The 15536-nt window shown below is 42.1% G+C and overlaps 1 protein-coding gene across 1 annotated transcript in view; it reads left to right on the top strand.

The window, feature by feature from the left end:
• TMEM132D (transmembrane protein 132D) overlaps positions 1–15536 on the top strand; it is a 1105315-nt gene that overhangs the window by 289048 nt on the left and 800731 nt on the right. The window contains exon 2 of the mRNA XM_063454342.1: positions 13692–14577. Within this exon, the coding sequence (XP_063310412.1) occupies positions 13692–14577 (886 nt within the window). The remainder of the gene's footprint in view (positions 1–13691; positions 14578–15536) is intronic.

Here is a 15536-nt window from a genome sequence, read left to right as displayed (position 1 = left end):
AGTTACTTGTCTGCAAGCGGGTGTCAGGCCTACAGCGTGTACTCTGCCAACCTCTGCAAGTGCACATTGCCACTCATATCTGGTGTCACAATAGCGTGCATTTAAAACCAAAACACTTGTTTCACTGTTATAGATTGAATAGCAGCTACTTGTCTGCAAGCGGGTGTCAGGCCTACAGCGTGTACTCTGCCAACCTCTGCAAGTGCACATTGCCACTCATATCTGGTGTCACAATAGCGTGCATTTAAAACCAAAACACTTGTTTCACTGTTATAGATTGAATAGCAGTTAGTTGTCTTCAAGGGGGTGTCAGGCCTACAGCGTGTACGCTGCCAACCTCTGCAAGTGCACATTGCCACTCATATCTGGTGTCACAATAGCGTGCATTTAAAACCAAAAAACTGTTTTCACTGTTATAGATTGAATAGCAGTTACTTGTCTGCAAGCGGGTGTGTCAGGCCTACAGCGTGTACTCTGCCAACCTCTGCCAGTGCACATTGCCACTCATATCTGGTCTCACAGTAGCTTGCACGCATAGTACCACTAATCCCAAAAAAAATGACAGGCAGATGCAGGCCACCCCTCAGGGGCCGTCGTGGTCGTGGTGCTGTGATTCCCTTTTGCCCTAGAATAATGCCCAATTTTCAGAGGCCACGTACCCTGAACTTGAAAAGTTCTGAGGACATAGTTGACTGGCTAACACAGGACAATCTTCTACAGCTTCCGCTCGGAACCTTGACGCACCATCCTCCTCCAGCTTAGCTTCGGGCACCTCTCAAGATACCACTCACCCGCCTGCCACCACCACCAACACTAGCACCACAGCCGCTTCACTTGATCTGTCAGAAGAGTTATTACACATCCGTTTGAAGAAATGAGTGATGCGCAACCATTAATGCCAGAGGATGTAGATAACAGGGATATGTCTCAGTTAGGCAGCATTACACACATGGACGTACGGTGTGATGATGATGATGTTGTACCCGCTGCTGCTTCCTTTGCAGAGTTGTCAGATACAAGTGAAGCGGTTGATGATGACGATGCGTCCATGGATGTCTCGTGGGTGCCAGCTCTGCAAGAAGAAGAACAGGGCGAAAGTTCAGATGGGGAGACAGAGAGGAGGAGGAGACGAGTTGGAAGCAGGGGGAGGTCGTCTCAAGGATCTAGTGGCACAGTCAGACAGCATGCATCGGCACCCGGGGTCAGCCCGACAGCACGCCAATCAACGCATGCTGTGTCCACCACCAGAATGCCGTCATTGCAGAGCTCAGCAGTGTGGCATTTTTTTTGTGTGTCTGCCTCTGACAACAGTGATGCCATTTGCAACCTGTGCCAAAAGAAACTGAGTCGTGGGAAGTCCAACACCCACCTAGGTACAACTGCTTTGCGTAGGCACATGATCGCACATCACAAACGCCTATGGGATCAACACATGAGTACAAGCAGCACACAAACTCAAAGCCGCCATCCTCCTCCTGGTCCAGCATCTTCAGCCACGTCAACCACTGCTGTCCTCCTTGCCCCCTCTCAACCATCCGCCACTCCGTCTCTCACCTTGAGCAGTTCCCGCTCATCTGCCCACAGTCAGGTGTCTGTCAAGGACATGTTTGAGCGTAAGAAGCCAATGTCAGAAAGTCACCCCCTTGCCCAGCGTCTGACAGTTGGCTTGTCTGAACTATTAGCCCGCCAGCTTTTACCATACAAGCTGGTGGAGTCTGAGGCGTTCAAAAACTTTGTGGCTATTGGGACACCGCAGTGCAAGGTACCCGGACGAAATATCTTTTCACAAAAGGCAATCCCCAACCTGTACTCGATTGTGCAAAAGGAAGTAATGGCATGTCTGGCACACAGTGTTGGGGCAAGGGTCCATCTGACCACTGATACCTGGTCTGCAAACCATGGTCAGGGCAGGTATATCACCTACACTGCGCATTGGGTAAACCTGCTGAGGGCTGCAAAGCATGGAATGCGTGGCTCTGCAGAGGAGTTGGTGACACCGCCACGACTTGCAGGCAGGCCTGCTGCCACCTCCTCTTCTCCTCCTACTCCATCCTCTTCCATAACTTCCTCGGCTGAGTCCTCTTCTGCTGCTGCATCTTGCTCCACATCAACGGCACCCCCCCAGCTCCCCAGGTACTATTCCACATCCCGGATACGGCAGTGTCACACCGTCTTGGGTTTGACTTGCTTTAAAGCAGAGAGTCACACCGTACAAGCACTCCTGTCCGCCGAGAATGCACAGGTGGAAAAGTGGCTGACTCCGCAGCAACTGGATATCGGCAAAGTGGTTTGTGACAACGGAACAAATTTGTTGGCGGCATTGAAGTTGGGCAAGTTGACACATGTGCCGTGCATGGCACATGTGTGTAATCTGATTGTACAACGCTTTGTGCATAAGTACACAGGCTTACAGGATGTCCTGAAGCAGGCCAGGAAGGTGTGTGGCCATTTTAGGCGTTCCTACATGGCCATGGCGCACTTTGCAGCTATCCAGCGGCGAAACAACATTCCAGTGAGGCGCTTGATTTGCGACAGCCCGACACGTTGGAATTCAACACTCCTAATGTTCGACCGCCTGCTCCAACAAGAAAAAGCTGTTAATTAATATTTGTATGACCGGGGTGCTAGGACAGCCTCTGGGGAGCTGGGAATTTTCTTACCATGTTACTGGATGCTCATGCGCAATGCCTGTAGGCTCATGCATCCTTTTGAGGAGGTGACAAACCTAGTCAGTCGCACCGAAAGCACCATCAGCGACATCATACCATTTGTTTTCTTCCTGGAGCGTGCCCTGCGAAGAGTGCTGGATCAGGCCATAGATGAGCGTGAAGAGGAAGAGGAAGAGTTGTGGTCACCATCACCACCAGAAACAGCCTTATCAGCATCGCTTGCTGGACCTGCGGCAACGCTGGAAGAGGATTGTGAGGAAGAGCAGTCAGAGGAGGAATGTGGCTTTGAGGAGGAGGAGGAAGACCAACCACAACAGGCATCCCAGGGTGCTCGTTGTCACCTATCTGGTACCCGTGGTGTTGTACGTGGCTGGGGGGAATAACATACCTTCATTGAGATCACTGAGGAGGAGGAACGGGAAATGAGTAGCTCGGCATCCAACCTTGTGCAAATGGGGTCTTTCATGCTGTCGTGCCTGTTGAGGGACCCTCGTAAAAAAAGGCTGAAGGAGAACGACCTGTACTGGATGTCCACGCTAGTAGACCCCCGGTAAAGGCAGAAAGTGGATGAAATGTTGCCAAATTACAAGTCGGAAAGGATGCAGAATTTGCAAAATAAATTAAAAAGTATGCTTTACACAGCGTCACAGCACAACGGGAATCTAACAGGGGAAGAGGTGAAAGTAATCCTCCTCATCCCACGACGGGAAGGACAGGACGCTTTAAAGACGTGTTGTTGATGGAGGACATGCGGAGCTTTTTAAGTCCTACGCATCGCCACAGCCCTTCGGGATCCACCCTCAGAGAACGACTCGACCAACAGGTAGCAGACTACCTCGCCTTAACTGCAGATATCGACACTCTGAGGAGCGATGAACCCCTTGACTACTGGGTGTGCAGGCTTGACCTGTGGCCTGAGTTATCCCAATTTGCGATGGAACTTCTGGCCTGCCCCGCTTCAAGTGTCCTGTCAGAAAGGACCTTCAGTGCAGCAGGAGGTATTGTCACTGAGAAGAGAAGTCGCCTAGGTCAAAAAAGTCTAGATTACCTCACCTTTATTAAGATGAATGAGGGATGGATCCCGAAGGGACTGACAGTGGGCGATACATTCGACTAAAAAAGGCCTGATGAGATGAGCTGCCTTGGGCTAAAAATGGTGACCCTATGTAGGAGGAACAGTCCCTATTCTGCTCTGTGTCAGTGTGTATCAGGGTCCCTGAGGACAGGTGTCAATCCATATCTGCCAAGTGACCCTATGTAGGGGGAAACAGGCCCTATTCTGCTCTGTGTCAGTGTGTATCAGGGTCCCTGAGGACAGGTGTCAATCCATATCTGCAAAGTGACCCTATGTAGGGGGAACAGTCCCTATTCTGCTCTGTGTCAGTGTGTATCAGGGTCCCTGAGGACAGGTGTCAATCCATATCTGCCAAATGACCCTATGTAGGAGGAACAGTCCCTATTATGCTCTGTGTCAGTGTGTATCAGGGTCCCTGAGGACAGGTGTCAATCCATATCTGCCAAGTGACCCTATGTAGGGAGAACAGTCCCTATTCTGTTCTTTGTCAGTGTGTATCAGGGTCCCTGAGGACAGGTGTCAATCCATATCTGCCAAGTGACCCTATGTAGGGGGAACAGTCCCTATTCTGCTCTGTGTCAGTGTGTATCAGGGTCCCTGAGGACAGGTGTCAATCCATATCTGCCAAGTGACCCTATGTAGGGGGAACAGTCCCTATTCTGCTCTTTGTCAGTGTGTATCAGGGTCCCCGAGGACAGGTGTCAATCCATATCTGCCAAGTGACCCTATGTAGGGGGAACAGTCCCTATTCTGCTCTGTGTCAGTGTGTATCAGGGTCCCTGAGGACAGGTTTCAATCCATATCTGCCAAGTGACCCTATGTAGGGGGAACAGTCCCTATTCTGCTCTGTGTCAGTGTGTATCAGGGTCCCTGAGGACAGGTGTCAATCCATATCTGCCAAGTGACCCTATGTAGGGAGAACAGTCCCTATTCTGCTCTGTGTCAGTGTGTATCAGGGTCTCTGAGGACAGGTGTCAATATGGCATATGTCAGGTGTCAATCCATATCCATTGTGATTTAGGAATGTTAGGTGATTTATGCCCTTTATGGATTAAAACCAGACTCTTCATCAACTGTGTAATTTTCCATGGGAGTTTTGCCATGGATCCCCCTCCGGCTTACCACAGTCCAGGTGTTAGTCCCCTTGAAACAACTTTTTCATCACTATTGTGGCCAGAAAGAGTCCCTGTGGGTTTGAAAATTCGCCTGCCCATTGAAGTCTAGGGCGATTCGCCGGTCCACGAACGTTTGCGGAAGTTTGACGTTCGCGAACCATGGCAGGCCCTGAAACGCACACGTGTGAAGGAAACTGACTGCTATTATATTACAGTCAAAAAAGTTTTTTTTTCTAAATGCAAGCTATTGTGACACCAGATATGAGTGGTGGCACTGGGACCACCTTAAAAATATTGGATATCGCTAAAAATCATGATCACTATATACTTTCTCTACAAACCTTGAAAACGAACCAAACTACTCATCCATCCGCTATACAACTTTATCCCACCTAGAACTAGTGCCCAGTTAAAATACTTGACTCTTACTTACCCACACTCAGTCATGCCACACACATTTCACCACTACTCTCACTGAATCCCTCTGACTACGGCTAAATTCATCTTCTACATTAGAACACTACTCCTAAGATTGGGTTGTATCCATGTCTCGGGTCTTTTATTTAGAATAGGGGTAGCTTCGGTCTCCCTCAACACTGACACTCCAGTGCATATTATTAAGAGATGCAGATGGAAATCCTCAGTCTACAACCGATATATTCCTCATCCCGAGAAAGAAATGAGGAAAGCTGTTAAAAGTTTGGCTTTGTAAATTTGATACAATAGGTGTGTTTTTCTTTAATACCTTTTCACCCTCTTTGCATTAACCCGATTTACATATATTACTAATATGTTTCTGAACATATATGTCATATTATTCACTCACTCACTCTCTGGGCCGGCCTAAGACATCATGCTGCCTAGGTCCAACGATGAGGGATAATGTATAATTAACACAGGTTACTGGTTGTGGGGGGATAATGTATAATAAATACAGGTTACTGGTTGTGGGGGGGATAATGTATAATAAACACAGGTTACTGGTTGTGGGGGGGATAATGTATAATAAACACAGGTTACTGGTTGAGGGGGGATAATGTATAATAAACACAGGTTACTAGTTATGGGGGGATAATGTATAATAAACACAGGTTACTGGCTATGGGGGAGATAATGTATAATAAACACAGGTTACTGGCTATGGGGGAGATAATGTATAATAAACACAGGTTACTGGTTGAGGGGGGATAATGTATAATAAACACAGGTTACTGGTTGTGGGGGGATAATGTATAATAAACACAGGTTACTGGTTGTGGGGGGATAATGTATAATAAACACAGGTTACTGGTTGTGGGGGGATAATGTATAATAAACACAGGTTACTGGTTGTGGGGGGATAATGTATAAAAAACACAGGTTACTGGTTGTGGGGGGATAATGTATAATAAACACAGGTTACTGGTTGTGGGGGGATAATGTATAATAAACACAGGTTACTGGATGTGGGGGATAATGTATAATAAACACAGGTTACTGGCTATGGGAGGATAATATATAACAAACACAGGTTACTGGCTATGGGGGAGATAATGTATAATAAACACAGGTTACTGGTTGAAGGGGATAATGTATAATAAACACAGGTTACTGGTTGTGGGGGGATAATGTATAATAAACACAGGTTACTGGTTGTGGGGGGATACTGTATAATAAACACAGGTTACTGGTTGAGGGGTGATAATGTATAATAAACACAGGTTACTGGTTGTGGGGGATAATGTATAATAAACACAGGTTACTGGTTGTGGGGGGATAATGTATAATAAAAACAGGTTACTGGCTATGGGGGGATAATGTATAATAAACACAGGATACTGGTTGTGGGGCGATAATGTATAATAAACACAGGTTACTGGTTGTGGGGGGGTAATGTATAATAAACACAGGTTACTGGTTATGGGAGGATAATGTATAATAAACACAGGTTACTGGTTGTGGGGGGATAATGTATAAAAAACACCGGTTACTGGTTGAGGGGGGATAATGTATAATAAACACAGGTTACTGGTTGTGGGGGGATAATGTAAAATGAACACAGGTTACTGGTTGAGGGGGGATAATGTATAATAAACACAGGTTACTGGTTGTGGGGGGATAATGTATAATAAACACAGGTTACTGGTTGTGGGGGGATAATGTATAATAAACACAGGTTACTGGTTATGGGGGGATAATGTATAATAAACACAGGTTACTGGTTGTGGGGGGATAATGTATAAAAAACACAGGTTACTGGTTGAGGGGGGATAATGTATAATAAACACAGGATACTGGTTGTGGGGCGATAATGTATAATAAACACAGGTTACTGGTTGTGGGGGGATAATGTATAATAAACACAGGTTACTGGTTGTGGGGGGATACTGTATAATAAACACAGGTTACTGGTTGAGGGGTGATAATGTATAATAAACACAGGTTACTGGCTATGGGGGGATAATGTATAATAAACACAGGTTACTGGTTGTGGGGTGATAATGTATAATAAACACAGGTTACTGGTTGTGGGGGGATAATGTATAATAAACACAGGTTACTGGTTGTGGGGGGATACTGTATAATAAACACAGGTTACTGGTTGAGGGGGGATAATGTATAATAAACACAGGTTACTGGTTGCGGGGGGATAATGTATAATAAACACAGGTTACTGGTTGTGGGGGGATAATGTATAATAAACACAGGTTACTGGTTGTGGGGGGGATAATGTATAATAAACACAGGTTACTGGTTGTGGGGGGATAATGTATAATAAACACAGGTTACTGGTTGAGGGGGGATAATGTATAATAAACACAGGTTACTGGTTGTGGGGGGATAATGTATAATAAACACAGGTTACTGGCTATGGGGGAGATAATGTATAATAAACGCAGGTTACTGGCTATGGGAGGATAATGTATAATAAACACAGGTTACTGGCTATGGGAGGATAATGTATAATAAACACAGGTTACTGGCTATGGGGGAGATAATGTATAATAAACACAGGTTACTGGTTGAGGGGGGATAATGTATAATAAACACAGGTTACTGGTTGTGGGGGGATAATGTATAATAAACACAGGTTACTGGTTGTGGGGGGATAATGTATAATAAACACAGGTTACTGGTTGTGGGGGATAATGTATAATAAACACAGGTTACTGGTTGTGGGGGGATAATGTATAATAAACACAGGTTATTGGTTGAGGGGGGATAATGTATAATAAACACAGGTTACTGGTTGTGGGGGGGATAATGTATAATAAACACAGGTTACTGGTTGAGGGGGATAATGTATAATAAACACAGGTTACTGGCTATGGGGGAGATAATGTATAATAAACACAGGTTACTGGCTATGGGAGGATAATGTATAATAAACACAGGTTACTGGCTATGGGAGGATAATGTATAATAAACACAGGTTACTGGCTATGGGGGAGATAATGTATAATAAACACAGGTTACTGGTTTAGGGGGGATAATGTATAATAAACACAGGTTACTGGTTGTGGGGGGATAATGTATAATAAACACAGGTTACTGGTTGTGGGGGATAATGTATAATAAACACAGGTTACTGGTTGTGGGGGGATAATGTATAATAAACACAGGTTACTGGTTGTGGGGGGATAATGTATAATAAACACAGGTTACTGGTTGAGGGGGGATAATGTATAATAAACACAGGTTACTGGTTGTGGGGGGATAATGTATAATAAACACAGGTTACTGGTTGTGGGGGGATAATGTATAATAAACACAGGTTACTGGCTATGGGAGGATAATGTATAATAAACACAGGTTACTGGCTATGGGAGGATAATGTATAATAAACACAGGTTACTGGCTATGGGGGAGATAATGTATAATAAACACAGGTTACTGGCTATGGGAGTATAATGTATAATAAACACAGTTTACTGGCTATGGGGGAGATAATGTATAATAAACAAATGTTACTGGTTGAGGGGGGATAATGTATAATAAACACAGGTTACTGGTTGTGGGGGATAATGTATAATAAACACAGGTTACTGGTTGTGGGGGGATAATGTATAATAAACACAGGTTACTGGTTGTGGGGGGATAATGTATAATAAACACAGGTTACTGGTTGTGGGGGGATAATGTATAATAAACACAGGTTACTGGCTATGGGAGGATAATGTATAATAAACACAGGTTACTGGCTATGGGAGGATAATGTATAATAAACACAGGTTACTGGTTGTGGGGGGATAATGTATAATAAACACAGGTTACTGGTTGTGGGGGGATAATGTATAATAAACACAGGTTACTGGCTATGGGAGGATAATGTATAATAAACACAGGTTACTGGCTATGGGAGGATAATGTATAATAAACACAGGTTACTGGCTATGGGGGAGATAATGTATAATAAACACAGGTTACTGGCTATGGGAGTATAATGTATAATAAACACAGTTTACTGGATAAGGGGGATAATGTATAATAAACACAGGTTACTGGCTATGGGGGCTAATGTATAATTAACGTGGCTATGGAGGATAATGTATAATAAACACAACCCCCCAAAAAAATAAAAAAAAATAAAAAAAAATAAAAAAAAATTAATGCAGCTTCAGAATTAATCTTAATTGTATGCTGTCTAGGAGGTGGGAGGGTCTGGGAGGGAGCGTCTGCTGCTGATTGGCTGTAATGTGTCTGCTGACTGTGAGGTACAGTGTCAAAGTTTACTCAATGATGACGAATGGGCGGCGGACCGAACATCGCATATGTTCGCAGTCCGTGGCGAACGCGAACACGCTATGTTCGCCAGGAACTATTCACCAGCGAACCGTTCGGGACATCACTATTGGCTACTTCAACTCAGACTGACATCCTTCTATGGTCAATAAAACTAAATTCACTAAGCTGGTGCTAACACCAATAACCTAGAAGCCAGAGAAGGCTTGGAAATATTATTTGTTAAATTATTAAATAGTAAAATAACCATTAATAATTTGTGTTTGTGTTTATTGCACTGTCAAGGAATCTTTAGGGAAGTATGACTATTTGTGGGGACAAGAAAGTGACAGCAAACAGGTTTGAAGTTTATAGATATATGGAGAGTAGCATTTTCCCAGAAAGATTACAATATGCAAATGCTGTTCAAGATGAACTGGCCAGACTCCTCTACTCAAAATAAAGATCAGGTAGCTATGTTTTTTTTTTCTTTTTCAGACTGGGGTCCAAATATACAAAAGTTAGAATCTTCTTTTAAAACATTAGCCAGAAAAGCCTTTGAGTAAACTGGTTGGTTTTTACTCAGTACCTTCAGAGGTACCCCTCCCCCACCAAGAGAATCAACGTGTCAGTCTCAGCGTACATGATGCACACTATACTTTCCATACTTTTCCAAATGTTTAAAAGCCTCCTGTGTTTAACTATTTTGCTCTGTACTATAGATTTTAAATTGAACTGTGCATCTGTAACACCATGACCTTGTCCTTGTTTGTTTCTGTCTATATTTCTAATAAAATGTTTAAAAATAATAATGTGATCTGCTTATGTTTAGTAACTATGATCACTCCCTACATTACTAAGAATGGGTATCCTCAATGCCAAACTACAATTAACTTCAACATGCTGAGTCGATATTCTCTCTCCATGTCCTTCCTCACAGTGACCTATCTAAAATGTAATGCTTATCAGTGTGACGAAATGCCTTGCACCCCGACCGGGTACCTCCATCAACCGCTGCTTTCTAGTTCTTGCGAGTACCATAAGCATTGCACTGGAACACCATAACCACAGTAAACCCCACGACCAGGATCCAGCTTCCAGTGGGTAGACCTCTCCTAGTCCAGAGAGTGTAGCAGGAACAGCTCTTAGAAGAGCTAGTGATTATACTCAGTGGAATATTGTGATATAGCAATCCCCTGAGTATATGTAGTTCTCCAATCCCCCAAACATGAGCCCAGAATTCATGACGGGTAAAACAAATCTGCTTAATGGAAGCCACAGCTGGCCTTTTATGCTAGTTTCCCAACAAGGGTGACACCCAGGTGGACCTTGTTGGGCACAGTGACACAAAGTGCAAAAACAATGCCTGTGATATAATTAAGGCAGATAATGCATTAACTTAATTATCCCCAGGCAGGAAAAAAAATTTTTTTTTATAAAGTAGCACAAGTACCGCAAAATACAACATATCCCCAAGTCACATCCCCTGATAGCCCTGATCTGAGAGAACAACATATCCAAAAATCACCGAGATCAGAGCAGGAAATTCCTGGAAGTCTCTCTTTGACCCTTTTACCCACCGTGCACATGATCCCATGCCCAAAACAGTTCCAGAGAATTAGGGCTAATGGTCAGTCTCTCTGTCAAAAGTACAAACTTCACATGAACAGAGCCTTTTAAAGTGCGTTGGGCAAGGTATATTGCAGGGCCCATAGTCCTGATGCAAGAGGCTGGCCAACAGGCCCCTCCAAAAGCCAGTGACGAGGTTACTTTTGTCACAATCAGCTTCTTCAGATAGCATAGGAATTGTAATATCACTATCATTGTACAGGGTAAGCCCTCTCGGAAGCATGAACATGGAGAGAGAACATTGATGTTGCATGCTGAAGTGAACTATTATAGCTTGGAACTGAAGACACACAAGTGATCTGTTGTTGCTGGAGCAGTGATCTATATATCTGATTTATTGTTTTTTAAATATAAACAGATGTTAATATTAAATAAATATAAAAGCTTTGTGTAGCCTGGTTTTCATTTCATAGGTGATCTATTCTGCTGTGAAGAGAAGTTTTATAACCGGAGGCTTTAGCCTGCTATTATAGTGAAAGCAGCACTTGATCTACACTGATATTGTAAGAGTCACAATATATATTCATTTCATTGTATACTTTTTTGTTTTGTAATGGAAAGCATCTATAAAGTGACAATGATGAGACAGTTGCCATTTCATTGTTATGTATGGTCACTGGAAACCAAAAAGCCGTAGATTTCTTAAATAGAAAATTATATATTAGATTACATTTTATAATAGATCTTTATCTATATTACTATAATCATATTTGCCATACTAATCTTCTATAGCTTTACTTAGGTTTCACAAAGCAGAGGTGAAAAAAGAAGAAGAGAGAAGAGAAAACCTCCCAACATTTCAAATGTAGAAATAGGGACAGTTTACTTGTGTGAGGGTGTAGCAAGGAGTGGGACTGTTTTGAAAGATTTTAGGTACCGTATATACTCGAGTATAAGCCGACCCGAATATAAGCCGAGGCCCCTAATTTTACCCCAAAAAACTGGGAAAACTTATTGACTCGAGTATAAGACTAGGGTGAGAAATGCAGCAGCTACTGGTAAATTTCTAAATAAAATTAGATCCTAAAAAAAATATATTAATTGAATATTTATTTACAGTGTGTGTATAATGAATGCAGTGTGTGTGTATGAATGCAGTGTGAGTGTATGAATGCAGTGTGAGTGTATGAATGCAGCGTGTGTATGAGTGCAGCGTGTGTATGAGTGCAGCGTGTGTATGAGTGCAGCGTGTGTATGAGTGCAGCGTGTGTATATGAATGCAGCGTGTGTATATGAATGCAGCGTGTGTATATGAATGCAGCGTGTGTATATGAATGCAGCGTGTGTATATGAATGCAGCGTGTGTATATGAATGCAGCGTGAGTGTATGAGTGCAGTGTGAGTGTATGAGTGCAGTGTGTGAGCGTATGAGTGCAGTGTGTGTGTGTGTGTGTGTGTGTGTGTGTTGCAGAGCCTTGGTGGGGGATGGGCAATTTTTTTTTATTATTATTATTTTAATATTTTTTTATTATTATTTAATATTTTTATTTATTTAATTAAATTTTTTATTATTTTTGTATTATTATTTAATTTCTTTTTTTTTATTACTACTAATTATTTTTTTTTCGTCCCCCCTCCCTGCTTGATACATGGCAGGGAGGGGGGCTCTCCTTCCCTGGTGGTCCAGCATTGGCAGTTCAGTGGGGGGCTGTGGGGGCTGTGAGAGATGTTACTTACCTCTCCTGCAGCTCCTGTCAGCTCTCTCCTCCTCTGCGCCGTCCGTGCAGCTCCCTCTGACAGCTCCCAGTGTAAGTCTCGCGAGAGCCGCGGCTCTCGCGAGACTTACACTGGGAGCTGACCGAGGTGCTGAACGGACGGCGCGGAGGAGGAGAGAGCTGACAGGAGCTGCAGGAGAGGTAAGTAAACTCTCTTACAGCCCCCACAGCCCCAGTCTGTATTATGGCAATGCAAATTGCCATAATACAGACTATTGACTCGAGTATAAGCCGAGTTGGGGTTTTTTAGCACAAAAAATGTGCTAAAAAACTCGGCTTATACTCGAGTATATACGGTAACTTACTGATAAAAATGTATTAAACTAAAATGTAATTTAAAACAAGAACAATATATCTTACTTATACAGACTGGTTTATAAACACATTTATTGTAGCTTTAAGTCACCTTACTGTGAATATGATTGTTTTGGAGCGCTGTTATACACTCAGAAACAATAATATGGAGGGCATTAGGGTAGAAAAGAAGGACAGAGGACTTTGGGCTTAAAATGGGGCCTGTCACTCCTAAATAGGAAGAATGATGCTGTCCTGAGATGTTGCACTGTACTGGATGCTGTGAACTGTATTTAATGGCAAAAAAAACATGACTTTGACCACTATCTCCAGCTCACAGTAGCTTTGTTTTCATCCAATACTTGCTTCAGAATAATAGTTAAATAATAGTTAAAAAATGTTGGTTGTATTATATTCTGTGTAGATTTAGCAAAATGTTTTCTTGTAGAGTATTGTCATCTTATGTTTTTTTCTTTTTTTTTACCATTAACAGTGACTGAAAGCCGTGGGATACTAGACAGCATACAAAGGTTTACTTTACTGCCAACCTACCTACCAGTGAGCTACACCATCCATCAGAGTGATGTTTACTTTTTTCTCAAAGAAGCGAACCAAGATATTATGAGAAACTCAAGCCTGCAATCTAGAATTGAATCTTTTCTTATTTATAAGGCCAAGAAACAACCTGTAATGAATGCAAGCTATGGGCCTTTTTTTGTTCAGCAAACGATCCCACAGGACACACTTTTACTTCTTAACAATTTTGAATCTAAAGAAAAGTTTACTTTTAATTGGAAAATTAAAGCCTATATCCTTAAGGATAAAATTTTTCCCACACAACCACAGGTGCAAATATTGTTTTATATTGTAGGAAGAGACTGGGATGACTATAGCACCACTGAAAGGCTTCCTTGTGTAAAGGTGTTTGCCTTTCGTGAGACAAGAGAAGTGAAAGGGATGTGCAAATTATATGGTGACCTGGGGTTGTGTGTTGCCCAGTTGGAGCTACTTTCTGGTTGGTTTGATCCACCAACAGTGGTGGCTGGACGTAAAAGGATTTTTGAGCAACCTGAAGGTAGTCCTGTGGAGTTGTATTATTCTGTTCAGCAAAGTGATGAGAAAGGAGAATGCATTAAGGATGAAGACAAGGGAAAAAGTGGAATGTGGGCACCACGGAATTACATTGATGATACTGGTCCACCATTACAAAGAATTGGAAGTGTTTATCTCTACCAGATGAAAGATAATCATTCCATTGATGTGCATTTGGATGGTAATGTGATAATTCGCTCTTTTTCTCGGAATGTAAGAAAAGGTGAAACTTTAACCTTCTATGTGCTGATCTCAAAAAACTCAACACAAACCAAATTCAAGTTAAGGTAAGACATTCTTCCAGTTAGTTATTGGAACCACTTTGAAGCTGTTTTATTTTAGTACATTAAAATGAAAGTCTGACATTAGGAAGCAAAAAAATAAAATTCTCAAGAGTATTGAAATCCTTAAAGGAGATTGTTGGTCTATGTTATAGAGTATAAAAATGACAGATACAGAATTTAAAGGCTATACTGTGATGTTCGAAACAGAATTGTAGGTAAACTGGATTGTAAAATACTTTGTGTGTTGATATCCAGAAAATGTGGCAGTATATTCTACTTCAATACTTTCAGAGATCAATGCCTGTTTTTCAGATTTTATTTTTTCATATCACCTCATTTAATTTAGACTTACTCATCTATACATTAGTTTTATGTGAGTCATGAATGAAAGGCTGAAATAAAACATAAAAATACATAAATGTAACCATAAGAAGAAAAATATTAGTTTTCACTACATCTTACTTTTCTATGTTCTATTTTGTTATTTTATTTTCATCTAACTTTTGTTAGCATGTGTGTTCATGAAAAAACTTGGAAGGAAAACATTGATGATTGAGTCACAATGCTAAATTCTAAACTATATTCATACACCGGAATCTCACTTGCCTGCAATTTTTCAAAACCCTATGTTTTATACATTGCTCCAGATAAACACTTTACCATGATTTAAAAGTAAAAATGTGTAGGTAAAAAGATGTTTTGATTTTCTGGAGGGGGTGAGAAACGAATTCTTGTTCATTAGCAATAGTAAAATCTGCAGCAATATAAGAACATACAAAATGCCAGCACAACAATTCACTCAGTAGACTAACAGAATACTATAAGTTATTAATGATAGCAGTGAATTTGGAAGCATTGATATAATGTAACCTTAAGTCTGTAGAAGGGAATGGCAATTGGAACACACTTTAGTCAAGAGAATTAATGTCTTCTTCCCAAATGCAGGCAAGATTGACAGGGGA

This window comes from Pelobates fuscus, chromosome 5 (assembly GCF_036172605.1).
Source record: "Pelobates fuscus isolate aPelFus1 chromosome 5, aPelFus1.pri, whole genome shotgun sequence".
NCBI lineage: Eukaryota > Metazoa > Chordata > Amphibia > Anura > Pelobatidae > Pelobates > Pelobates fuscus.
Note: the sequence above shows the minus strand (reverse complement) of the source record. Positions and strands in the feature narration are given on the sequence as shown.